The 24,790-nt window shown below is 60.8% G+C and overlaps 1 protein-coding gene across 3 annotated transcripts; it reads left to right on the forward strand.

Moving 5' to 3' along the window:
• Positions 1-201: 201 nt before the first annotated feature.
• Positions 202-24,588, forward strand: MYO1C (myosin IC). Of its 3 annotated transcripts, none has more exons than XM_004604984.2 (32): positions 202-291; positions 7,089-7,244; positions 7,336-7,451; positions 7,712-7,910; positions 7,989-8,069; positions 10,304-10,483; positions 10,563-10,661; positions 10,824-10,937; positions 11,028-11,099; positions 11,556-11,675; positions 11,755-11,837; positions 12,028-12,133; positions 12,235-12,315; positions 12,510-12,601; positions 14,991-15,085; positions 15,190-15,236; positions 15,343-15,423; positions 17,860-17,965; positions 18,086-18,203; positions 18,978-19,091; positions 19,171-19,247; positions 19,814-19,882; positions 19,977-20,061; positions 20,160-20,319; positions 20,735-20,818; positions 21,645-21,738; positions 21,817-21,872; positions 21,980-22,115; positions 22,192-22,262; positions 22,342-22,439; positions 22,573-22,672; positions 23,380-24,588. In XM_004604984.2, exons 1-32 carry the CDS (start codon positions 217-219, stop codon positions 23,404-23,406), a joined length of 3,192 nt encoding a protein of 1,063 aa, XP_004605041.1. In that variant the 5' UTR covers positions 202-216; the 3' UTR covers positions 23,407-24,588. The 3 variants fall into 3 exon arrangements, with proteins under 3 accessions (XP_004605041.1, XP_054986295.1, XP_004605042.1); XM_055130320.1 differs by lacking the exon at positions 202-291 and adding an exon at positions 1,042-1,162; XM_004604985.2 differs by lacking the exon at positions 202-291 and adding an exon at positions 5,215-5,606.
• The last annotated feature ends 202 nt before the right edge of the window (positions 24,589-24,790 follow it).

Consider the following 24,790-nt stretch of genomic DNA (forward strand, 5'->3'; position numbering starts at 1 on the left):
CTGCCCCAACCCGCTAGGCCAAGAGGCCTCCCAATCAGACCTGGGCTGCTCCAGCTGTGTCCTGAGGCACTGGACCAGACACATCCCCTGGGGCTGCAGTGGAAGCTGAACCAAGTGGCCATCCCAGCGTGAGACCAGATTCCTGGCTCCAGAGCCAGCGGGCAGGCTATTGCTCAGAGATCCCTGCACTCCGCAGGCTGGCTACCACGGGGCGGAATGGCACTGCAAGTGGAGCTGATCCCCACCGGGGAGATCATCCGAGTGGTGCATCCCCACAGGCCCTGCAAACTCGTAAGCTGGGATTCTTTGGGCTGGGAGGAAGGGTGGCAATGCCCACCCCCAGGGCCCAGCAGCCCCCACTCAGGCAAATCTGGGCTAAAGATGAGCAGTGGGGAGGCATAGCCTTGGCAGGAGTAAAAGGCAGGGTAAAGAGTGGGAATCTCAGGTTGAATCTCCTCCCCTAGAGCTCCCTGCACCTCAGTGGGCTGGGCTGTGAACTGGGCATAATCCCTAGGTGAGGTGGGTATGGAAAACCCTCAGTGCCCAGAACAGACTCAATGAGTGCCTCCCCTTTACCAACTGGCCCAAAAAACAGGACTGGCCAGCTCAAGGCAGTAGCTAGTCAAGAAGAGATAGAGGAAGTCACAAATGGGGAAGAACTGACCTGTCTAGCGCGCAGAACAGCGGCGGGCTGGATCGGGGGACGCACAAAGGGGTCCTAGGATCAGGAGGGCAAACCCCATCGGGCGAACCCCCAACCACCCTGCATTGAGGCGAGTGGACCCGTCTTTGGCCAGAGGAGGTGTGTGTGTGTGTGTGTGTGTGTGTGTGTGTGTGTGTGTGTGTGTGTGTGTGTGTGTGTCTTTCCGTGCGTGAGACCGTGACCGTGGCGCGCCTGGCCCCGGGAGCTGGCTGCGGAGCGTGTGGCACCCAGTCTCCACGGTCGCCGACCCAGGCCTGGGCCAGACCCGCCGGCCAGGGCGGGGCGAGGCGGGAGGGTGCGCGCGCGCGCCGGGGTCTGAGCCCTGCCCGGGATGACGACAGGCAGCGGCCCGGCCCCGGGCGGGCCCTGGGCGGGGAGAGCGAGCCGGGGCTGCCGACTCCGGAGCCGGCCACGCCGCCCAGCCTGGCCCCCGCCCGCGCACCCGAATGAGCCAAGTCGGTGAGTAACGCGGGAGCCGGCGCGGTGCGGGAAACAGCCGCGTGGCCCGAGAGGCCTCGGCTGGCGGGGGGCTGGGGGAAAGGGCAGCCAGCCGGGCGCCAGGTCCGGCTCTGGGCTGCCGCGCCGGAGTCCGGCCGGGGTGGACGGCTCGGGGACCGCCGGAGCCGGGCGGGCTCGGCGCACCCGCAAGCGGTCGCAGGACGCGGCGATGCTGCGACTCGGCGTGGCGGAGACTTGGCTTACTCGTGGCGAGCGTGAGCGCCGGGAGGAGCAGCTGGGGTGGCGGGATCCAGACACCCCGCGCGCCCCAGGGGCGCCTCCGACAGCCCCGCTCGCCTCTGGGTTCCGGAGAAGCCGCCGCGCCCCGCCCCTTCCCGTTCTCCGCCCCCGGCCCGGCGCGCCGCCGCGCCCCGCTTTGCCGTTCAGGGGGCTCGGAGGGGTCGCGGGGAGGAGTGGCCGGCCGGCGGCCTAGCTCAGCTCCGGGCATTACCCCGGGCTCTGCGCGCACGCCGGGGCCCCGCGGTTCTTTCACTGGAGCGGGCGTGCGCCCGGGATTCTGGAGCCCGCACCGGGGGGGGGGGGCCGGGCTGGGCGGACGCCGCGCGGGAACGCTCTCCTGGGAGAGCCTGACGTGGAAGCGCGCGATTAGAGCGGAATGCGATGAGAAAGGGGCTGTGTGTTGGGGGCACGGGCCTGGGCTCTGGAGGAGGTGAGAACTGAGCTGATCTTCAAGGATGACTAAGAGTCAGTCAGGTGGGGAGCAGGGTGTGGGGGAGCCGGGCCGAGCGCGCTTGCAGGTGCAAAGGCGGGAGGCTCTGAGAGCCACGTGCAGCCCGCTGCGGGGGCGCCGCACCTCCTCCTGGCTGTGTGGCGGTGAAGGAGAGAGAAGGGACGAGAGGGGGCTGCCCCTGCACACAGGCACGCCGGAACAGCGGCGACAGTGGGGACCGAGGGTGCCGCGGAGGGCTGATGCAGGTGCCTGGTGAAAGGAATGGATGTCAAGTAGGGACCTGACACGTGGAGGTGCCCTGTAAACCCGCTAATAAGCAGGAGGTGGTAATGGATCCGCTTTGCATGTGTAACTATCACGGGGAAGAAGCCCAGGTGACCTGTTAGCAGTGAAGAGGACCAGAGGAGCGCTTTCAGCTGGTGTGGGGGGGGGACTTCTTGAGGTGAGGAGGGTGAGGACAAAGGCAGGTGTTTTGGTGCCAGGCAGTGATGACTGGTGGAAGTGTCTCCCTCCTCTCAACCTTTGAAGGCTATTGAACAAGGAGGAGAGGTTAGGGGCGGCTGTTTTCTGGGTCCCTAGAGAGATACCTGGAAGGCAAATGGCCTTGATTCTGGAGCCCCGCTACAGCCCCCGTCTTGGGCCCTGTGTGCAATCAGGTAGCATCATCAGATCTTCTCTTTCCCCAATATTTCCCCTCCCAGCAATTCCGCCGAGCCTGGTACAACCCTTGGTGGGACATACAGAGCCCAGATCTCCGATTATGCACCTGTTCTGTATGCAGCCCTCCTGAGGTAGCCGATGGTCCTTTCCACTGCCCCAAATCCCAGGCCACCCACCCCCGTAATGAAATCCTGTTACCTGCGTGACCCATGGTTCCTCAGAACACCCGCTCCAACCCTGCACAGGGTGTTGGAGCTTTGCTTTGTGTTGGGGTCATGGTGGAGCTCAGAGATGCTCCCTGGCAGTTTCCTGGCGCCCATGCAATGGCAGGGACCAAAATGGGAATCAGACTGACGGCTCTGATGCAGGCACACCAGTCCTTTGAGCTATCTCACCAGCCCGAGGGGGACAGTTAAGGCTGGCGGGTGCCTCTCCACACTCCTCAACAAGGACCTGCCCAAACACCTGGTTTCCGGTCAAGAGAGTCTGGCGCGCTCCTTCCCGGCCTTGGGAGACCCACCAGCCCTGGAGACCGGGACCCCGAGGCGACCTTGGGAAATAAGTCCTGATCACTCAGCAACCCGAGCTGCCCCCCAGCCTGCAGCCAGCGCCTAGGCCAGGCAGGGATCCAGCCAGTGTTGGGGGTCCCCAAAGCCGCAGCCTGCCCCCTAGCTGCCACTCCTAAAGCCTTCAAGACAGAAGTCACACAGCACGGGCCGCGGGGTCACCCAGGAAGGTCAGGTCCGCCGGTTAACCGGTCCCGAGGAGCTGGGGGGTCGGCCAGGCCTGCCCCTCTCTCGGGCACCCTACCGGGAGTGGCTGCTGGAGCCCCTTTTCCTAGTCCTGAAACCTTGAGCTCAGGGTTCACCTGCCGGCCACTCTGTAGGGGTGGGAGGAGGGACCCCGCGGCCTTTCGCTGGGGGCGCTAAAGGGAGTAACTGAGGACGCAGGAAGCGCCTCTTTCGCCCAGTCCGGGGTTCGCGCTCGGCCCGGCCGGGGCTGCGGGGGCGCAGGGGGCTCGGACCCGCCCTGCGTGCCGTCGCACCGCGGAGACGCCCCCTCCTTCGGCCGGCGGGCGGGCGGCGGCTGCGGGGGCGCCGGCGGGCATCCCGGGAATGCGGCGGCGCGGCTCGGGGTAGGGGGTGGTCCGCTGGACCCCCCTTCGCTCGCGGATTCCCCTCATTCCAGCTGCTTGACGCGGCTGCGGGCGGGGCGGGCACTGCGGCCGCGAGGCCCCGCCCGGCTCCCTAGCTCCGCCCCCGGCCGCGACCCGCCGCCGCGGTCAGTCGGGGTCCCCCTTACCTAAGGAGGGGATCCCTCATGCTTCTGGTGCGGGCTTACTCGAGTCCCCTCTCCGCCAGTCTTCAAAGGCGCTCCTCGCCCGGGCTGGCAGGAGGCTGAGTCCCCTCCCCGCCGCCTTCTGGATTTTAAACCTGGGGGCACGGCGGAGGGCGCCCCCTCCCACCCTGAGCCCGCCTCTGCCAGGGGCGTTTAATACCCCTACCCCTCCGCTCCCCCCACCTCCCAGCTGCGAGCGGAGGCACCCGCTGCCCTCGCCCCCTCCCGAGGGCCCCATCTCCCAGCTGGACCCGCTCCCCCCGCCCTTAGCGGGGTCCCTGGGGCAGTGGTTCTGCCCAGCTGTTGTTCTGCAGGTAAAGTGCTCGGCTGCACCGCAACGCAGCCCGCACCTGCCGCAGCCGCAGCCCTCCCCGGGGAGCCCGCCTGTGCGCGGGGCCGGGCGCGCAGCGGCTCTGGGTTCCGCCTCTGCGCGGCCCCCCTCCCCCCGCACCCAGAAGCTGTCAGTGTCCCGCGTCCTGCGCTCAGGTGTGGCGAGGGAACGCTCTGGAGAGCTCTCGGCAGCCAGCAGACACGCCTGAAGGGCTTTCCCCACCAGATAAGAAGTGAGACGGTCCGCCTGGGGCCTGGCTCTTAGCAGGGCGTCCCCAAGCACGTGCGGAATGGAGAGAGCCGTGGTGTTGACCAAGGCCCGCATGCTGTCGTAAGCTGCCCCGAGCCTGTCCGGCAGGACCCGCTCCTAGCCGGGATGAAGGGGCTTGGTCGCTCCCGGCTTGGAAGAAAGGGCCGAGCCTTTGGCAAACACGAGCCGTCCCTGCCTCCCGCCACAACGGCGAGGCCTGATCCGAGCGCGCCCCTCCAGGGGGCGCCGCCCAAAGGGCCCACGGCCAGGGTGGGGCCGCGGGGGGAGCCCCGGGCCGAGTGGAGGGGTCCCGAGTGACCTGCGTTGGGAGCTCCATCTGGAGGAGAGAGAGATGAGGCACTCCGGGGGTTAGGGGGCACTGCCGGTACGACCTGGCAGTCCCAGACGGGAGCCCCAGACTCGACCCGGGCCGAGGACGCGACGCGCCCCGCAGACGCGCCCGGGGCCGCCCTGGCGCGGGGCCGCAAGCTCCGTGCCCCCCGCGGGAACCCGGGGAGACTTTCCGAGCTCCAACACGCGGGGCCCGCCCCCGGAGAGTGGACGGGGGTGAAGAGCCCCGCACGAGGCTCCGCCCGCCGGGGCGCGCCGGCCGTATTTGGACATTTCGTTCTATTTTTAACTTTCCCGGGACGCGAGGTTGCGGGGAGGGGGGGGAAATCCTGCTTCCTCCGGCCCCACGGGCCGCAGCCGTCGTCCCGCGCCTGGCCTGGTGCTGGTGTAGACACAAGCCCGGAAGTGAGTTCCGGGTCGGTGTAGACGCGGCTGCCGCGCGGGTTCCGGGCCCCACCCTGGAACCAAAACGTCTCTCCTGGAAAACCTGACTCAGGCCGAGCCCCCTCCGGGAGGGGGAGCGCGCCCCGCCCTGCCCCGCCCCACCCAGACCCCCGCGCGCCTCTCCCGCCCGCAGCAGCTGCAGGGACCCCGCGTCGGAGCCTGGGGGGCGGCGAGCGCCCCGGGGAGTCCTCGCTCCCGAGGCCCGCGGAGGGGGCGGCGCGGGGGCGGGCCGGCCCCTCCCTCGCTGACGCCGCCGCCGCTGCCGCCGAGCCCCGGGCCCAGAGCACCGACTGCTGAGCGGGGCGCCAGGCCGGCCGGGCAGGATGCGCTACCGGGCGTCGGTGAGCGGGGCTGGCGGGCGGGGCGGGGGTCCCGGGCGTCCCTCCCTGTCTCGCGGCGCTGCCCCGGCCCCGCCAGGAAGCGGGCGCGGCTCAGGAATTCGGGTGGAAAAATGTCCCGGAAAGTTACGGGGTGGGGAGGGGTAGGAGGCGGAGGCGGGGAGCGCCGAGGGGCTCCGGAACCGGGGCGGGGCCAGGAGGTCCCCGGGGCAGGCACCTCTGAGAGCGCAGAGACCCCTTACCCAGAGGGCGGGGGAGGGGGCGGGAGCTACGGCCAGATTTCTCCGCAGCTTGGGGCAGGGGTGGGGTAAGAGACCTGGGGAGCCTGGGACCAGAGATCTAGGTGGTCTGGCCGGGAGGAGATCGGGACCCCTTTGGGATGTACACCAACACCCGCACCTTGCCGCCTCTGGCTTTTGACACCCAGTGACTATCTATTTTTTACACCCTGGCTGTCTGTGAAGCACGGGGTGTGAGCTGAGCCCCTGGGCCACGGGCTGCCCCCCCCCCCCGGGTGGGCCCTGGAGGCAGCTGGGCTTTCCTGGGTAAACCCCACTCTGGGGCTTCCCGCAAGCTGGGTGGAGGAGCATGTCTCAGCTCGGCAGCTGGAGGGGAGGGTGTGGCGACCCAGTCACCCAGAGCAGAGCGGGAGGGAGGCCCCCTTCTGGGGTGGATATTGGGCCCCACTGGGACTAGAGGCCCTCTAGGGGAAATCCTCTCCGCAGCCTCTGGCTGGCCCCTGGACATTCCTCTCCCAGAGATCTTGATGGAGGGAGTGAGAAAGGGCCCCACCCTCTTTGCAGAAAAACTCTGAGCCATTTGTCCTCCAAAGCACCTGTCACACGTGGCCCAGAGCTAAGGGACCTGAGGTCACCTGCTTTCACTCAGCTCCTCCTCCTTGAGGAGGAAGCGGCTCAGAGAGAGGAGGGGATTTGTCCAAGGTCAGCAGAATGTTCTTTCTGGAATTCCTGGGAATTCCTTCTCACGTCCTCCCTTTTCCTCTACACACTGGAGCCTCCCTGCATGTAGTAGTCGCCTTGCTTGCCTGTCCTCTGAGAACGCTGTGCCCCAGCGTCCGTGTCCCAGGTGCCCATGTGGCTGCTATGCTGTGTGCCTGTGTCCTCGCTGTTCCATATGCTGGGTCCCCGTATGCCGGGTCCCTGGGACGGGGGCTGCCGAGGCACCTGCATGACTGGGCTCCTAGCTGTCCTCTGCGAACTCAGGTCGCTATTTCACTCCAGCCCTCAGGAGCAGTGGGAACCCCTTCCCTTTTTATTCTTTTGTGTTGGTGCCACATCTGATGATGCTCGGGGGTTACTCCTGGCTCTGCACTCATGCGTTAGTCCTAGTGGTGCTCAGGGGACCATAGGGAGTGCCAAGGATCGAACTAGGGTTGACCGCCTTCAAGGCAAGCACCCTTCCCGCTGTGCTCTCAGGCCCCACGGGAGCCCTTCCCTTACCTGTGGTCTGCCCCTCTGTCCGCAGGCCCTGGGCAGTGACGGGGTACGGGTAACCATGGAGAGCGCGCTGACCGCCCGAGACCGGGTGGGGGTGCAGGATTTTGTGCTGCTGGAGAACTTCACCAGTGAGGCTGCCTTCATGGAGAACCTTCGGCGCCGCTTCCGGGAGAACCTCATTTATGTAAGGCGCTTACGTGTGGGAGTCAGGGCTTGTTGGGGAGCTGAACTCAGGGTCTCAGGGAGCAACTTCTGACCCTCCTCCCTCACCCCAGACTTACATTGGCCCAGTCCTGGTGTCGGTCAACCCCTACCGGGACCTGCAGATCTACAGCCGGCAGCACATGGAGCGTTACCGTGGCGTCAGCTTCTATGAGGTGCCCCCCCACCTGTGAGTGACCCAGCCCCCATCTCCATCAGTTCACCCCACCAGACTCCTCTCTAGTGCTCCCTCACCCCCACTTGGTTAGGTCACTCAGGTTAGGTCCCCCCAGTGTGACCCCCCCATCCTACATAACTCTCAGTTCTACCTGGTTCCCCCCCAACTCTACCTGGGCACAACCCCCCAACCTCAGTGACCCACCACATATGGAGGTGTCCGCCAGCCCTTCCCCTGGGACTCGTGCCCCAGCTGAGCAGCCTCCGCCCCAGGTTTGCGGTGGCCGACACTGTGTACCGGGCCCTGCGCACGGAGCGCCGGGACCAGGCGGTGATGATCTCCGGGGAGAGCGGCGCCGGCAAGACCGAGGCCACCAAGCGCCTGCTGCAGTTCTATGCAGAGACCTGCCCGGCCCCCGAGCGGGGTGGCGCCGTGAGGGACCGGCTGCTGCAGAGCAACCCCGTGCTGGAGGTGAGGGGACAGCCATCAGGGGACTGTGCCGGGGCGCGAAGAAGCTCATGCGTCCCTCATACCCTCACCTGCTCCTAGGCCTTCGGAAACGCCAAGACCCTCCGGAATGATAACTCCAGCAGGTTTGGGAAGTACATGGACGTACAGTTTGACTTCAAGGTACCTAAGGGGGTTGCTGCATAGGGTCCCCTGGGGAAGGGGTCGCCCCCTGGGCAGGTCCTGTTGGACAAAAGCAGGTACTTCCTGAGCACCCGCTCTGTGCCAGGCACTCTTCCAAGGGCGGAGGGTACAACAGGGAAACAAAACCGAGATCCCTGCTTTGCAGAAGAGACAATGAACAAAAGTTCTAATTTAGGTGACAGGTGCCAGGACAAAAAATAAAAGGAGATGAGTATGGGAACAGTTGCTATTCCAAATGAGGCAGATGGGGTCAGCCTGAACGCAGGAGCCTTTGGGGAAGGGCTGACGGGAACCAGACAGAAACCTGGCGGGGGAGAGAGAGAGAGAGAGAGAGAGAGGAGAGAGAGAGAGAGAGAGAGAGAGAGAGAGAGAGAGAGAGAGAGGAAGGACAGAGAGAGAGAGAGGAAGGACAGAGAGAGAGAGAGAGAGAGTGTGTGTGTGGGGGCTGACCTCGGGCAGGGCAGGGGGAGGAGCCATTCAGAAGCCCAGTGGGAGGCGCTTGGTGTGCTCCGGCTGGCACACCAAGATCCCAGGCACCCCATGTGGTTCTCTGGGTAGTCCAGGAGAGCTAGAGAAGAGAGTGGGGGGCCAAAGAAGTGGATGGTAGTGGTGCTTTTGGGTCTTTGTAAAAAATGTGTGGATGCATGGGGGGAGGAGCATAAAAAAGGCTTTATTATTTTTTAAGGGGGGGAACCATACCTAGCAGTGGTCAGAGTTGTTCTAGGCTCCGTGCTCAGAGGTCACTCCTGGAAGTGCTCAGGGGACCATATGGGATGCCAGGGATCGAACTCAAGTTGGCAGCATGGAAGGCAAACTCCCTGCCCTCTATACTATTGCTGCAGCCCTTCAAAAATCTTTTTAACTGGGTCCTCTCAGGGGTGCTCAGGGCCCAGGGGCTACTTCCAGTGGTACTCAGCATGGCTGCAGGTTGGGTCTAGGGGCTCAGTGTTGGGATGGGGGTCCCATGTTAGGGAGGGCATTTACTTGGCATAGGCAGACATGCCCTCTACCCCGTTGAGCTATCTGCCCCTCACTTTCCTCTTTTATGAGCGACCTCCCAAGCTATGTTCAAGGGGGCTGAGGGATCACTCCTGGTAATATTCAGCCACTTGGACCAGATGTTTCAATTCTGTGGCCTGGTGCTGTAATGCTCCTCAAGGCTACCCCTATGCCAGGGCCACCAGCATCAGCCCTGGGGTGCTCAGGACCTCCAGGGTCTGAAGTGCTCAGAAATGCTCTGGGGATAAAAAGAAGTGCTCTGAATACCGTGTGGTACCAGTTCAAATTCAGGTTGTGCCTCGGAGCTGCTTCGTGCTCAGGGACTGTGCCCAACAGTGCTCTGAGGATTATTTTTATTTAATTTTGATTTGGTTTTGGTTTTGGGGGTCACACCTGGGGATGCCCAGGGTTTACTCCTGACTCTGTACTCAGGATTCACTTCTGGTGGTTTTCAAGGGACCGTGTTTGAACCCAGGTCAGCTACATGATGCAAAACAAATGTCCTACCCACTGTATTATCATCACTCCAGCCCAGTGCTGAGGGTTGAACCTAGGCCTCCTGTATGCAAAACATGATCAGCCCATTGAGCCTCTCCCCAGGAGGCTGCCCATCCTCCCCACACTCAGTTCTTAATTTCTTTCTTTCCTTATTTTTTGCTTTTGTTTTTTGTTTTGCTGCACACCCGGCAGTGCTCGAGGGGCTACTCCTGGCTCTGCGCACAAGAATCACTCCTGGAAGGGGGTCAAATAGATAGCTTTTTTGGGGGGAGCCCTCCAAAAATAATTGGAATCACTCTTGGATAGCTCGGGGGATCATATGGGGTGCGGGGATTAAACTCCGATCGGCCACGTCCAAGGCAAGCGCCCTACCCACTGTACTATCACTCTGGCCCCTCTGGTTTGTTTTTGTTTTCAGTTTTGTTTTTAATTATTGTGATAGGGCCGCTTCCAGCAAGGCAGGGGGGATGGGGAGACACGTGGTGCTGAGGATCAAATCCAGGCCCTCCCACATTCCAGGCATGAGTCCTGGCACTTAAGCCATCTCCTTGGCCCTGTGTCCTTGTTTCTTAAATGAAGCAACGGAGGCCAGAGCCAGGGACATGCCTGCGCCCATGCAGCCAGGGGCAGGGCTGGACTCAGAGCCCCAGGGTGCCAGGCAGCGAGGGGCACGTGGTGTCCCCTGCCGCCTGAGCGTGTACATCCTCCCTGCCTAGGGGGCCCCCGTGGGTGGCCACATCCTCAGCTACCTGCTGGAGAAGTCCCGCGTGGTCCACCAGAACCACGGCGAGAGGAACTTCCACATCTTCTACCAGCTGCTGGAGGGGGGCGAGGAGGAGACCCTGCGCAGGCTGGGCTTGGAGCGGAACCCCCAGAGCTACATGTACCTGGTCAAGGTGAGTTGCCAGCAGCGAGGCAGGTGCCCATGGAAGCATCTCTTTAAGGGCCGCTGACCCAGCTCTGCCCTCCCTCCAGGGCCAGTGTGCGAAGGTCTCCTCCATCAACGACAGGAGTGACTGGAAGGTGGTCCGGAAGGCCCTGGCGGTCATTGACTTCACCGAGGATGAAGTGGAGGTGAGGCCTCTGCTGGGGACCCCCCTGGCAAACCTCCACCCTTTTCCCACCTAGAGTCTCAGATGTTTTCCCGTCCACCTCCGTGGTCACCCTCAGACTGCCCCCTCTGGGGGCTCTTGAGTGCCCCGGCTCACCCCTGTGTGCGCCCACCTCTCCGCCCAGGACCTGCTGAGCATCGTAGCCAGCGTCCTGCACCTGGGCAACCTCCACTTTGCTGCCGACGAAGAGAGTAACGCCCAGGTCACCACTGAGAACCAGCTCAAGTATCTGACCAGGGTGAGCTAGGGATGCTGAGGGGAGGTGAGGGCAGGGGTGCTGCCGGCGAGGCGTGGGGTGCCCGTCCTCATGCCCATCCCTCCCGGGCAGCTCCTCGGGGTGGACGGCGCCACGCTGCGGGAATCCCTGACACACAGGAAGATCATCGCCAAGGGGGAAGAGGTAAGTTGCGCTCTTGCCTCCAGGGCTTCCAGTGCAGCCCCCACTGTCTCTGTACACACACACACACACACACACACACACACACACACACACACACACACACACACACACACACACACACACACACACACACACACACACACACACCCCACTCCCCCCCAACCCCCTGCAGACACCCCTCCACACACACACACACACACACACACACACACACACACACACACACACACACACACACACACACACACACACACACACACACACACACACACACACACACACACACACACACACACCCCACTCCCCCCCAACCCCCTGCAGACACCCCTCCACACATACAGGGAGAACAGAGAGGTTTGTTTCCTGGAGTTCTGTGGGAGCCTGTGAGGGGCGGGGGCAGGGATGGGCCTGTGGCATTCACCTCCCTCACATACTTCGCCTGTCCTCCACATGCAGCTCCTGAGCCCGCTGAACCTGGAACAGGCTGCATATGCGCGTGACGCCCTTGCCAAGGCCGTGTACAGCCGCACTTTCACCTGGCTGGTCGGGAAGATCAACAGGTCACTGGCCTCCAAGGTGAGGACTTGGCCCCCGGCAGCCTCCAAGGAGGCCAGGTCTGGGAGCTGGGCATGCAGGACTGACTCTCTGGCCCTAGGATGCCGAGCGACCCGGCTGGCGAGGCACCACAGTTCTTGGGCTCCTGGACATTTATGGCTTTGAAGTGTTTCAGCACAACAGGTCAGTGCCTGCACCCACCCCCCTGTCACCCAGGGTCCTTTTCTGGGGCTCCTCCTGCTGTGCTCTGCGTCCAGCCCATGCCATGCCCCCCTTGAGTTCTGTGTCTTCCTCCTGCCGTGCGGGGGCTCTGTTCGAGTCCTGTGCCCTGCTCCCAGCCCATGTGCCCCTTGAGCTCTGGTGTCTTCCACAGCTTCGAGCAGTTCTGCATCAATTACTGCAACGAGAAGCTGCAACAGCTCTTCATCGAGCTCACCCTTAAGTCTGAACAGGAGGAATATGAGGCGGAGGGCATCGCGGTGAGTGGCAGCCGCGCGGTGGCCCGCCGTGGATCCCCGGGAAGGCCAACCATTGCTCCTGCCAAACCCGTGGTCACGCCTGCTTTCCCTTACCCCCTCAGTGGGAGCCGGTCCAGTATTTCAACAACAAAATCATCTGCGACCTGGTGGAGGAGAAATTCAAGGGCATCATCTCTATTTTGGTGCGTCCCCTGCTGGATGGGGGGGGGGTCATCCTCCCCCTGCATGCCAGGCCTGGCCACTGAGGGCCAGTGTCGGGGGCTGCGCAGGGACAGGGCAGGGCCCTGTGTGGAGGGTGAGGTGAGGCTTGGCGTGTCCCTCTGACCCTCCTTCCCCCCCGTGCCTGTACCCCCTTCCCCTGGACCACAACCCCCAGGATGAGGAGTGTCTGCGCCCCGGGGAGGCCACGGATCTGACCTTCCTGGAGAAGCTGGAGGACACGATCAAGCACCACCCACACTTCGTGACGTGAGTGAGGGCACAGGGCTGCCTGGGGAGGTGGTCCCCCACAATCCTATAATGCTAGCTCCCAGGAGCCGACCCCGGGAGGATCTATGAAGTAAGAAACAAGTAGCCTGGCTTCCTGCTTTTTTTTTTTTTTTTTTGAGAATGAAACTTGCTAAGATTTCTTGGCTTCCTTATTTGGGAATTGCATTTTGCTTAAGGAATCCCCTAAAGTGAGGCAAGGGAGAAGCAGAAGCGCACACCTCTGCCCCGGGCCATGTGTGCACACCCCCTGCTAGACCACCCCACCCCTCAAAGGAGGGGCACACTCCATCATAGAGGTGAATGCTTGTGCTCAGTTATCACACATCTCGTCAGTAGTGGAGCTGGCCCTGTCCCCAGATGCCAGAGCTCTGAATGGCCTTTTTTTTTTTTTGATCTATTGTTATTATTGGGCTATACCTGGCTATGCTCAGGGCTTACTCCTGGCTATGCACTGTGGGATCACTTGGAAGGCTCAGAGAATCGTATGGGGTGCCAGGGATTGAATCTGTGTTGGCCGTGTACAAGGCAAGCGCCCTACTCTCTGTACTATCTCTCTGCCCCCATGTTTTGTTTTGTTTCTTAGTTGTAGATTAGAACCCTTTTGCTTTTTTTGTTTGTCATAGTTTTATTTTGGGGGAGGGGGCACATGTAGTGGTGCTCAGGGAGTCATGTGGGTGCTGGGGATTGAGCCAGGGTCTGTAGCATGCAAGGCAGGCAGTTTAGCCCTGTACTGTGGCCCAACAGAGCTTCTCTCTCTCTCTCTCTCTCTCTCTCTCTCTCTCTCTCTCTCTCTCTCTCTCTCTCTCTCTCTCTCTCTCTCTTTCTGATTTTTTGAACCACACCCAGTGGTGCTTGGGGTTTGCTCTTGGTTCTGCATCAGGGATCACCCCTGGTGATGTTTAGGGAACAGAGAACCATACAGGATTCCAGGGATTGGGCCGGGGTCAGCTGCATGCAAAGCAAATGCCCTACTTGCTGTACTATCCCTCCAGCCTCCAGAACCCTTTTCCTGACTGTGAAAATAACATTGCTCTTCAGAGAAAAGTAGGAATGTGTGCAGACCCTACTGTAATCCTGTCACCCAGAAGTCATCTTTACTAGCTATTCAAGGCATTTCCTTCCTGCCTTCTTCTATACATTTTTTTTTTCATAGTTCAGAACTTAGGTTAGGCTGAGAATAATGGTAGGTCCTGACTATCTTCCTGAATCATCAAATGGAAAGCTTGGCTCCGGACACTCCCTCCACTGGCTCAGATGCATTGAGCCCCTGTGGCTCTCACCTGAGGGTCCTGGCTGGCCTCCAGGTTTCTGCTGGGATGACTGGCAGTCACTGTCATCTCTGGACATTAGATCCTCTCTCTGTGTCTCTGTGTGGATACTTGGAATACTTTGTAAAAGTGAAAAATGGGTTAGTGGGTATAAATCTGCTTAAGACTTAAGTCATATTGGGGCCGGAGTGATAGTACAGCAAATAGGGTGTTTGCCTTGCATGTGGGTGACCTGGGTTTGATCCCTGGCACCCCATATGGTCCCCTAAGCACTGCCAGGAGTGATTCCTGAGTGCAAAGCCAGAAGTAACCCCTGAGCATCGCTGGTTGTGACCCAAAAAGAAAAAAAAAAGACTCTTAGGCAGATTATTTTCATTGTTGTTCAATTTTGGGGCCACATGCTGCTGTGCTCAGGGCTTACTCCTCGAGGGGCTCGGGGGACCACATGGGATGCCAGGAATCGAACCTGGGTTGCCCCTGTGCAAGGCAGCCACCCTACCCACTGTGCTATCTCTCCTGCGTCTCTTGGGCAAATTCTTTTTTTTTTTTTTTTATTCCTGGCGGTGCCATATGGGATGCTGGGAATCGAACCCGGGTGGGCTGCGTGCAAGACAAACGCCCTACCCTCTGTGCTATTGCTCCAGTCCCTTGGGCAAATTCTTGCATGCAGCCAACCCCAGTTGAATCCCCATAGGGTTCCTTGCACCACCAGGAGTGATTCTTGAGCACAGAGCCAGGAATAGCTCCTGAGCACTACCTATTGTGGGTCCACCCAAGAAAACCCTCTCAAAAACACAATTGCTGTGAGGCAGCTCCCAACCTCTGAGCAGCCTCTGCAGCAGTGAGTGACCCTCCCTCTGCCTAGTGCCCCCTGGCATGCAGAGGCCTAGATGCCAATGGTCCTGGCACCCTGGAAACCTGGGCAAGGCCTTCTGAAGCCACAGTGGTGCTCCGCAGGGAGGCAGACGGCACATCAGGTGGTGGCCCTGGCCGGGAGCTTGCCTGCTCCCGTTAGATGCCTCAGGCCTCTCGAAGTCTTTGTAGCAGGCAGAGGGCACAGTTCAGGCCAACAACCTGGCTTCTTCTCCTTGTCCCCCCAGACACAAACTGGCTGACCAGCGGACACGGAAATCTCTGGACCGTGGGGAGTTCCGGCTTTTGCACTATGCTGGGGAGGTGACCTACAGCGTGAGTGGTAAGGACCACAGAGTTGCCTTCCCCTTGTCCCTCTCCCCCCCACCTCCACCGCCCCCGTGGACAGAGAGTAGAACTGGCCTCACGTCTGCTCTCCCCTGCCAGGATTTCTGGATAAAAACAATGACCTTCTCTTCCGGAACTTGAAGGAGGTGAGGACTTTGGCAAGGGGAGGCTTCTAGGTCCTAACTCACCTCTCCCTGGATTCTGCCCTGCTTGCCCCAGGCGCCCACCCTCATCTCCTGTTCTGCCTTACAGGCCATGTGCAGCTCGGAGAACCCCATCATGAGCCAGTGCTTCGACCGGAGCGAGCTCAGTGACAAGAAGAGGCCCGAGACGGTTCGGGGGCTGTGGGGCCGGGGGCATGTGGCACACACTCACACCAAGGGTCTGTGTTGGCTTGGGAGTCGCGGGACACTTGTGAGCTCAGGTCTTTGCCCATGCTTGTGGGAAGCTGCCCCTGGAGTCCTGGAGCCTGCTTCCTGCTCCAGATGTGCACCCCTGTATGTGGTATGTCAGTGTGTATACCCCAATTGGTGAGGGCGTCTGTGCAGGTACCCTTCTGTCCGTGTGGCCGTTTGCCTGCACTCTCACACAGGAGCTGTTTGTCACCGGCCTGTCTCTCCTAGGCCTGTAGGACACAGACTGGGGTAGTTGGCCGCTCAGAAATGTGCAGAGTGAGTGCTCTGGAAATAAGAAGGAGCAGTAGCATATCTGTAGGAGGGAGGGGGAAGAGGGGTTCAGGGAAAACTTCCTGGAGGAGGAAGCATTTGAAGAAACTTGGGAATGAGTAAGTGCTTCTCAGGTAATGAGCGGGCCTGGCCTGCAGAGTTCAAGGAAAGGGGAGGTGCAGGTGTGGCCAGTGGCACCTCACACAGGCCAGCACCAGGAAGCCCTGGGTAGAGGCGGGGCTCTTGGGCAGGTGAGGAGAGGGAGGTCAGCAGGGACTCGGGAGGCAGGGAGCTGCAGCTGAGAGGTGTTTGCAGGAGGCTCCCAGTTTGGAGCCAGGCCACAGTTTCCTCCCCCCATAAGCACACCTCCACCTTATTCTGGCCTCTCCTGCAGGTCACACAACCCAGGGTCCCTCCAGCACCTGCTCACCCCACCCTGCTCTGGTCTGTATTGCGCCCCTGACTCCTCAGTCCTGCTGGTCTGCTCTCTGTGGATCACCCTGTACCCAGTGCCCCGGGCTAGAAGTCTGGGCAGCCTCCCAGACTCCTCCCCTCCCGTCCTTCACTGGGTCTTAGGTGTTTGCGCCACCTGGGCCCTCATCAGCTCCGTCCCTCCGCCCTTCCTCACACCTGCCCCCAGCCCAGTGTCGCTCAAGCAGACTTCCCACCGTGGTCCCTTCCATCTTTGTTCTCTTCCTGGCCCCCCATCCCCTTCCTACCCATCGCTCCTTGTCTCATATGTCTGCCCTCCCGCCCCCTCAGTTATGATGTCTTCACTGTGGCCTCCTTAGAATATCCGGGGCCTCTCCGGACCCAGACTCCCCTGGTGAGAAACAGCTCCAGGCCACTCGCCTCCTCCCTGCTGTCCTCTCCCTTATCACCCATGGCCACACCTTTCTCTGAGTCCAAAATGCTGATCTCTTCCTGCCGGTCCCTCACTCCAGATCGCTGTTTATTTTGTTCCACTTTCCTGCCTTATTGTGATATGTGGGGTCTCACACCCATTAGCTGCCGTTCTGGCCGGGGGACTGCACACTTATGGGGCCAGGGATCCCACCTGGGGATGTGGGGGCTCCACTTGAGACCCCATGGACCATGCTAGCCACTGGCCTATCCCTGGCTCCTCAGTTCTTCTCCAGAATGTTTTCCCTCAGAATCCCTGTGACTCATGGGTTGGGCCACAGGACACAGGACTGCTGTCTTTCCTTCCCACTGGCCCCTGCGCGCTGGCCACTCCCTGTGCACCTCGGACCTTCCTTCCCTCTGTCCCTCTGCTATGAGTGCCTGGCTCTGCCCTCATCCCGGGTCAGTGACTTCTCCTTAAAGTCCCAGCCAGAGGAGCTTCTCCGAGGCCCTTGCTGAAGCCCCTGAGCCCCACAGACCGACTTATGCCCCCTCTTGGTGCTCTCCTACTCGCAGGCATGCACCTGAGTCTCTTGGGCATCTCTCAGAGCAGCTCACAGGGCTACAGCTGGACAGAGAAGGACAGATAGCTCAGGAGTGTGGCCAAGAAATGGAAGCGAGAGGGAGCACAGGGTTGCCAAAGAAATGAGGGATCTGCACAGGATTTTCAGTCCAAATGAGGTTCCTAAGCCCAGCTCTCTCGCCAGGGTGAGGTTCCTAAGCTTGAGCTCTGAGGTTCCTGAGGCCAGCTCTCTCAGGCGTGAGGTTCTAAGTCAGCTCTCTCGCCCCTCCCTCCCTATGAGGTTCCTAAGCCTAGCTTACACACACACACACACACACACACACACACACACACACACACACACACACACACACACACACACACACACACACACACACACACACACACACACACACACACACACACACACACACACACACACACACACACACACACACACACGTGCGCGCGCCCCTCCCCGCCGAGAGGTTCCTAAGCCAGTTCTGTAACCCGGGCTGAGGTTCTAAGCCAAGCTCTCTAGCCCAGCTAGGGCTGCAGTGAGCCTAGTCCCTGGCGGGGTGCCAAGGAAGGGAGACCCGATGCCACGGAGGCGGGAATTGGAGGGCTCTCCCTCAGGGTGAGCCTTGGCCAGGGTCGGTGGCCCGGTGCATCAAGAACCTTTCTCCGTGTGCTCGCCAGGTCGCCACCCAGTTCAAGATGAGCCTGCTGCAGCTGGTGGAGATCCTGAGGTCCAAGGAGCCCGCCTACATCCGCTGCATCAAGCCCAACGACGCCAAACAGCCGGGTAGGCCCTCCCGCCCCTGGGGCCTGTGCGGGCCAGGACACCCCCCACCCCACTCCGCCCTGCGCGGGCCACCGGGCCTTCTGCCCACTAACTCCGCAACTCCCCGTACCCCTCCCCCAGGCCGCTTTGATGAGGTGCTGATTCGGCACCAGGTGAAGTACCTGGGGCTGATGGAGAACCTGCGCGTGCGCAGAGCCGGCTTTGCCTACCGCCGCAAATACGAGGCTTTTCTGCAGAGGTGGGGCGGGGCCGGGCCAGGGGCGGGGTGGGGCGGGGTGGGGCGCGCGGTCCCATCCCGGAGGGAGGAGAGGGATTCTGTTCTCACTGAAGACCCCTGAGGCTTAGATGCCAAGCTTGACTGCCCTCACAGGGGCCCCCGCAGGCTTGTACACTGTGGGGGGTGGGGGGCAGAGGGGCTGCAGGCAGCCTCTGAGAAGTTTCCCAGTTTTCAGGAAAGGGCATGTTGTGGTTTCCTCAATTTAGGGCCCAGGAAGGCAAATCAGGCAAATTCCTTCTCTGTCGCTTTCTAACCCTGTGCCCATTGGCCCTTTTTCTTTCCGTGTGTGTGTGTGTGTGTGTGTGTGTGTGTGTGTGTGTGTGTGTGTGTGTGTTTGAGTCACACTCAGTGATGCTCAGGGATTACTCCTGGCTCTGCACTCAAGAATCACTCCTGGTAGTGCTCGTGGGGACCATATGGGAAGCTGGAGATGGAACCCAGGTTGGCCGCGTGCAGGACAGACGGCCTACCCGCTGTACCATCGCTCTAAATCCCCCTTTTCCTTGTCTCTAAAATAATAACAGGAGCCCGGGGGGGTGGGGTGGTTGTAGCTCAGAACTTGCCTTGAGTGTGTGAAGCACTAGGCTCAATCCCCAGCACCCCCAACATTGAGAAAGCAGTAACAGGACCTCCTAGACTTCCTGTGTGCAGATCAGGAGGAGCACCTGCAGAAGCTGGTTTGGGCCCCAGGACGGGGTGCTGGCTGGAGTGCATTTTTGCTCCTCCTGTCCTCAGGTACAAGTCACTGTGCCCAGAGACATGGCCCATATGGGCAGGACGGCCCCAGGACGGGGTGAACGTGCTGGTCAGGCACCTCGGTTACAAGCCAGAAGAGTACAAGATGGGCCGGTGAGTGCTGCCCAGGCCTGGTGGGTGGGGGGAGGAGTGTGAGGTGACAGCCAGCGGCTGATCACTACTTCCCTCCCAGGACCAAGATCTTCATCCGCTTCCCCAAGACCCTGTTTGCCACAGAGGATGCCCTGGAAGTCCGGCGGCAAGACCTGGGTGAGACACGGGCCCCGCCCTTCCTGTGCCAGCGGGGGCTGTTCTGGGGAGCAGGAAAGAGATCATGGCAGTTGGGCTCCTTCTCTGGGACGCCTGCCTCAGCCACGTGCAGCTGCCTTTCTCCCAGCCCCCACCCCACGCCCGGCACTGGACACGGAAGCCAAGCACACTCCCTTGCTCCTTTGCTCCCTCCATTTGCTTTCATTTATCCTCCTCCCCTATCTATCTCCTCTTGCCCAACAGCTTGGGGTTTTCTTGGTGGGGGAGGGTTGGGGCTTTTTTTTTGTTTTTTGTTTTTTTTTGGGTCAAACCTGGCGATGTTCAGGGGTTACTGCACTCAGGAATTACTCCTGACAGTGCTTGGGGAACCACATGGGATGCTGGGAATCAAACCTGGGTTGGCCGCAGGCAAATGCCCTACACACTATTCTATCACTCCAACCCCCTCAGTAGCTTGTTTAGTTGCCCCCTACCCCGTTCATGCCACTCAGTGAGCTCTGACAGTGCCAGTCCCCCCACTTCTTCCCCTGGACCCCCAACCAATTGACTTTCCTTCTCAATCATAGCCACGAAGATCCAGGCCAGCTGGAAGGGCTACCACTGGCGGCAGAAATTCCTCCGAGTGAAGCGATCAGGTTTGGGGCCCAGGAAACTTTAGTTGGGAGGGGCAGAGGCTGGGGGGCACCTCCCCCATGAAGAGTGGGGCTAAGCCACTGTGACCCCCCTCAGCTGTCTGCATTCAGTCCTGGTGGCGGGGCACGCTGGGCCGAAGGAAGGCAGCCAAGCGGAAGTGGGCAGCCCAGACCATCCGGAGGTGAGCCCTGGGGTGCCCTAAGGGGAGTGCAGAGTACGGGATGAAGGGTTCTCTTGCCAGACCCCCCAACCCCTGACTCTTGGGTCCTCCACCGCCAGACTCATCCGTGGTTTCATCCTTCGCCACGCACCCCGTTGCCCTGAGAACGCTTTCTTCCTGGACCACGTGCGTGCTTCCTTTTTGCTCAACCTGCGGCGGCAGCTACCACGGAATGTCCTGGACACTTCCTGGCCCACTCCCCCACCTGCCCTGCGTGAGGTCTGTGAGCACTTGGTGGCCACCCAAACGGCAGATGGGCTGGTTTACAGGGTGGGGTAAAGCATTTGCTTTGTACGTAGCCAACCCAGGTTCAATTCCCAACCTCCCTTATGGTCCCCTGAACCCACCAGGAGTGATTTCCGAGTGCAGAGCCAGGAATTACTCAAGACCTCTGAGTACTTCCGGGTATGGCCACCACCCTCCCCTGCTGACTCCCCCAAATAAAAGCCCAGTAGAGTTCTCTTATGGCTGGAGTCCTCAAGGCAGGAGCTAGAGCTGGGCCTTGGGAAATGACTCGGGAGCGGAAGGCTTGTCTGAGTGGAGGGAGGACGGGGCCCTGTGGTGCGCATGAGCCTGCAGTCTCCGTGGGAAGGAGCCAGGCCGTCCGGGTGCCTGACCTCACCTGTCCCCACAGGCCTCGGAGCTTCTTCGGGAGTTGTGCCTGAAGAATATGGTGTGGAAGTATTGCCGGAGCATCAGCCCGGAGTGGAAGCAGCAGGTGGGAACAGCAAAGAGGCCTGCAGCTGCCTGAACTGGCAGCTGGGCTTCAGGAGGCAGCGGGCACTGAAGGAGGAGGGCTGGCCCATGGGAGCACTTTACCCCGGGTGTACTATACCTCCCAGGTGGATCCCGCCTCTGTTTGGCTTCATGTCTGAAGCAGAGGCTGGGGCTAGAGTCTGGCTGACGGGCACCTTCTTCTGACCCACTCTGCTGGACTCGCAGAAGTGTCAGAGCCCCGTATCCCAAAGCACAGGCTTAGGACTGTGCCAGGCATCCCCAGACAGATGTTGACGGCCTAGGTGCCCATGTTTCCCACTGGGTCCTGGGTGGCGCTAAAGTACCCGCACCGCTCAGGCCAAGGCTGTTGACATGCCGGGTCTTAGCACTTAGGCCACTCCGGACCCCAGATCCTGATGGAGGGGAATTATCCCCTACGCAGACCTGGACCCTCCTGTGCTGTCAGACCCTTTCTGGGAGTGCTCGCCTGGTCTGGCGCTGGGGGTCAGGAAGTGAAGGCAGGGCCGGAGATATAGTACAGCGGGTAGGGCACTTGCTTTGCACACAGCCAACCTGGGTTCAATCCCCGACATCCCATATGGTTCCCTGGGCACTGCCAGGAGTAAGCCCTGAGCACTGCTAGGTGTGGCTCCAAAACAAAACAGACAAAAGAGGAAGTGAAGAAGGCCAGAGTAGGTGCCAAGGGGAGGTTGGCAACAGCCTCTGCCTCCTGCACTAACTTGGGCCTGAGAGGCCGAGGGAAGCTGTCGGTGCAGGAAACTGAGTCCCCTCCTTATCTCCCCACTTCACTGCCCTTATCTCTACAGCTTCAGCAAAAAGCCGTGGCTAGCGAGATCTTCAAGGGCAAGAAGGACAATTACCCCCAGAGCGTGCCCAGGCTCTTCATCAGCACCCGGCTCGGTGAGCCCCACCTTCCCCGCGTGCCAGCTCACCGTCACCATCCCAGTCCCCTCTAATGTTCCCATCTGGGTCTCTCAGGTGCAGACGAGATCAGCCCCAAAGTGCTACAAGCCCTGGGCTCTGAGCCCATCCAGGTGAGGCCTGCCTGCAGGCTGGTTCCGGTTCCGTTGCCCAACAGGTGGGTGGACGGGCAGGAGCTGAGGGAGTCCCGACAGCCTCTCACCCTGCCCGACGTCCCCAGTACGCAGTGCCCGTCGTGAAGTATGACCGCAAGGGCTACAAGCCCCGTTCCCGCCAGCTGCTGCTGACGCCCAGTGCCATCGTCATCGTGGAGGATGCCAAGGTCAAGCAGAGGATCGAATATGCCAACCTGACGGGTGAGCCGCGTCTGGGGCTGTCCAGGGAATGCCCCCTGCTCTCACCGCATCCCTGACCTTTGTCCTTCCACCCCAGGCATCTCAGTCAGCAGCCTGAGCGACAGCCTCTTCGTGCTGCATGTGCAGCGTGAGGACAACAAGCAGAAGGTCAGTGGGGGGGCTGGAGGCAGGGCGAGGGTCCCTAGGGGGCTCTGAGCAGAGCTGACCCACCCTCCTGGCCCCTCAGGGGGATGTGGTGCTGCAGAGCGACCACGTGATTGAGACACTGACCAAGACTGCCCTGAGTGCCGACCGGGTGAACAGTGTCAACATCAACCAGGGCAGGTGTGTGTGGGCAGAAAGGGCCCCTGGGGGAGGTGGGAGGTCATGGAGGGGCTGTTGGGGGGTAGCGAGGGGCAGCATTGGATGGACCTGTGTGTCCTGGGAAGTCCTCATCCCTTCTCTCCCCACCCCACAGCATCACATTCGCTGGGGGCCCAGGCAGGGATGGCACCATCGACTTCACACCCGGCTCCGAGCTGCTCATCACCAAGGCCAAGAACGGGCACCTGGCTGTGGTGAGTGGGGCTCACAGCAGCACCCCGCTTCCCGCTGGGAACCCCTGAGGCTAGGCCTCAATCTCAGGCAGTCTGCACCCCCAGCACCCTCTCCGGCCCATTGGAGGCTGACAAGGGGGACCATTAGAGCCATAGGGCAGAGGGTCACAAGATAGTGCGATGGGGGTACTAGAGCGATAGCACAGCTGGTAGGGTGCTTGGCGTGCCTTGCACATGCCTGGATTCTGTGATCTCCAGCATCCCTCGAGCACCGCCAGCAGTAATTCCTGAGTATAGAGACAGCAGTAACCCCTGAGCATCACCGCTGTGACCCAAACTCTCGAATTAAAAATAGATGGTGTGGGGCTGGAGTGATAGCACAGTGGGGAGGGCGTTTGCCTTGTACGAGGCCGACCCGGGTTTGATTCCCAGCATCCCATATGGTCCCCTGAGCACCGCCAGGAGTGATTCCTAAGCGCATGAGCCAGGAGTGATCCCTGTGCATCGCCGGGTATGACCCAAAAAGCAAAAAAAAAAAAAAAATAGATGGTGGGGGTGAGGCCCAAGGCTTTGGGATTATGCTGTGGGGCCGCACTCCCAAGGGCTGGGTTTGAGGCCCCAGGGAGAGGCCGCTAGGCCGCCCTGATGGGGACTCCCCATCTCAGGTCCCAGAAGCATCTTTCTCTGCCCTCTGCTCATCACTCAGCCTCTGCCCGGCGTCCCCACAGGTGGCCCCACGGCTGAACTCGCGGTGATGAAGGTGTCACTGGACTCCTCCCTCCTCCCAACGCTTTGCTTATCTCCTCATCCCCTTCCCAGTTACCAAAGACTTGAGCTTCCGGACAGGGACCCAGGGACACCTCAAAGTCCACTGGCCAGCTCCTGCCTCCTGCTCAGCGGCCGACGAGAAAGCAAAGAGGCTGGGAGCGGCCCGCGGGTGGGCCAGGCCGGGCCACAGCAATAGAAAAGCCGGGGCCGGCGTCAGCCATGCCAGCCCCACCGCCGATGCCAAATATTTGCGAGAAGGGAACTTTTGCTGAGGTTTTTCTCTGAGATTTTTTCATGCTTTATAGGAAACTATTTTTTAAAAAAGCCATTTTCCCACCCTAAGACACACTGGATGTGTTTTCCCTGACTCCAGCGGGGCAGGGAACCTAGCTGAGAGGCTGGGTGGTCTGGGCCCTGGTGCCCTCTACCCGACCCAGGCCTCCCTCTCCTCCTTGTTCCCTTGGCACCTTGTCTGTCTGCCTGCTTACCTGCCCATCTGTGGCCTTTGCAGCCCACTCTGACACCCCCTGGGAGCTGGAACCATTCTTGGCAGCCTCCATCTTCCTGCCTTAAGTGTCTTGTTATCACTGGTGCAGCCCGAAGTGGCCCAGAGCAGGGGAAGAACTAGAAGAACCTGGAACATGCAGAGATTGGCCGGTCTGGCCTCCCAGTGTTTTGAGAGCAGGAGACTAAAGTCATGGAGGGGAAAGACTCACCCGGGGCTTCCCCAGCACATGGGCACAAATCTGGGACTGCTTCCTGTCCTTAGCATCCCTCACTGAATTCCCAAGGACAGGGAGCCCCAGGAAACACCTTCATACCCTATGGGTGCATTTGGCTCCCTAACCAGCAGTCACATCTGGGGGGCCACTAGGTAGGAGGAGCACTTCTGCCTGAGCACTTCTGCCTGCGCTCCTTAGGAGGACCAACGCCCCACTCCCCCCACACTGGCCCCAGTTCAGGGATGAAAGGTGCCGCCGGCGCCTCCCTGTGCTGGGAGCAGAGGGAAGGGGCTGGCCTGGGAGAAGCTGCAGGGGCATCACCTCTTTCTGCTGCTTCCCCCCACCTCCCCGGAGGGGCTGGGGACTACCCACTGCCTCTGTACCCTTCTTAGGGGCTTGACCCACTTCTGACACTTCTGCAATCCAGAGAAACACTAAATAAAGCAATTTGTGTTTGCCAGCGTTGGTCTTGGTGTGTTCTAGCCAGAAAGTGATCCCCCCAGAAAGTAGCAGTGGTTCCCACACTCCAGTTTTGCCTTGTTTTCCCAAGAAAGCAAGTAGTGCTCTACCGTCAACCCCCACCAAGGAAGAGCTCGGTTGAACTGCCGAGACTTACTCTTTCATGGGTCACTTATGAAAGGCCTGCTCA

Source organism: Sorex araneus, chromosome 3 (genome assembly GCF_027595985.1).
Source record: "Sorex araneus isolate mSorAra2 chromosome 3, mSorAra2.pri, whole genome shotgun sequence".
Classification (NCBI taxonomy): Eukaryota; Metazoa; Chordata; class Mammalia; order Eulipotyphla; family Soricidae; genus Sorex; species Sorex araneus.

Bases quoted from the DNA above. Each gene is read 5' to 3' on its own strand.
- MYO1C (XM_004604984.2), top strand. From the start codon at position 217: ATGGCACTGCAAGTGGAGCTGATCCCCACCGGGGAGATCATCCGAGTG. The intron at 10,938-11,027 runs GTGAGCTAGGGA...CCTCCCGGGCAG, and splicing joins AGCTCAAGTATCTGACCAGG to CTCCTCGGGGTGGACGGCGC. The intron at 20,320-20,734 runs GTCTGTGAGCAC...CTGTCCCCACAG, and splicing joins CCCCACCTGCCCTGCGTGAG to GCCTCGGAGCTTCTTCGGGA.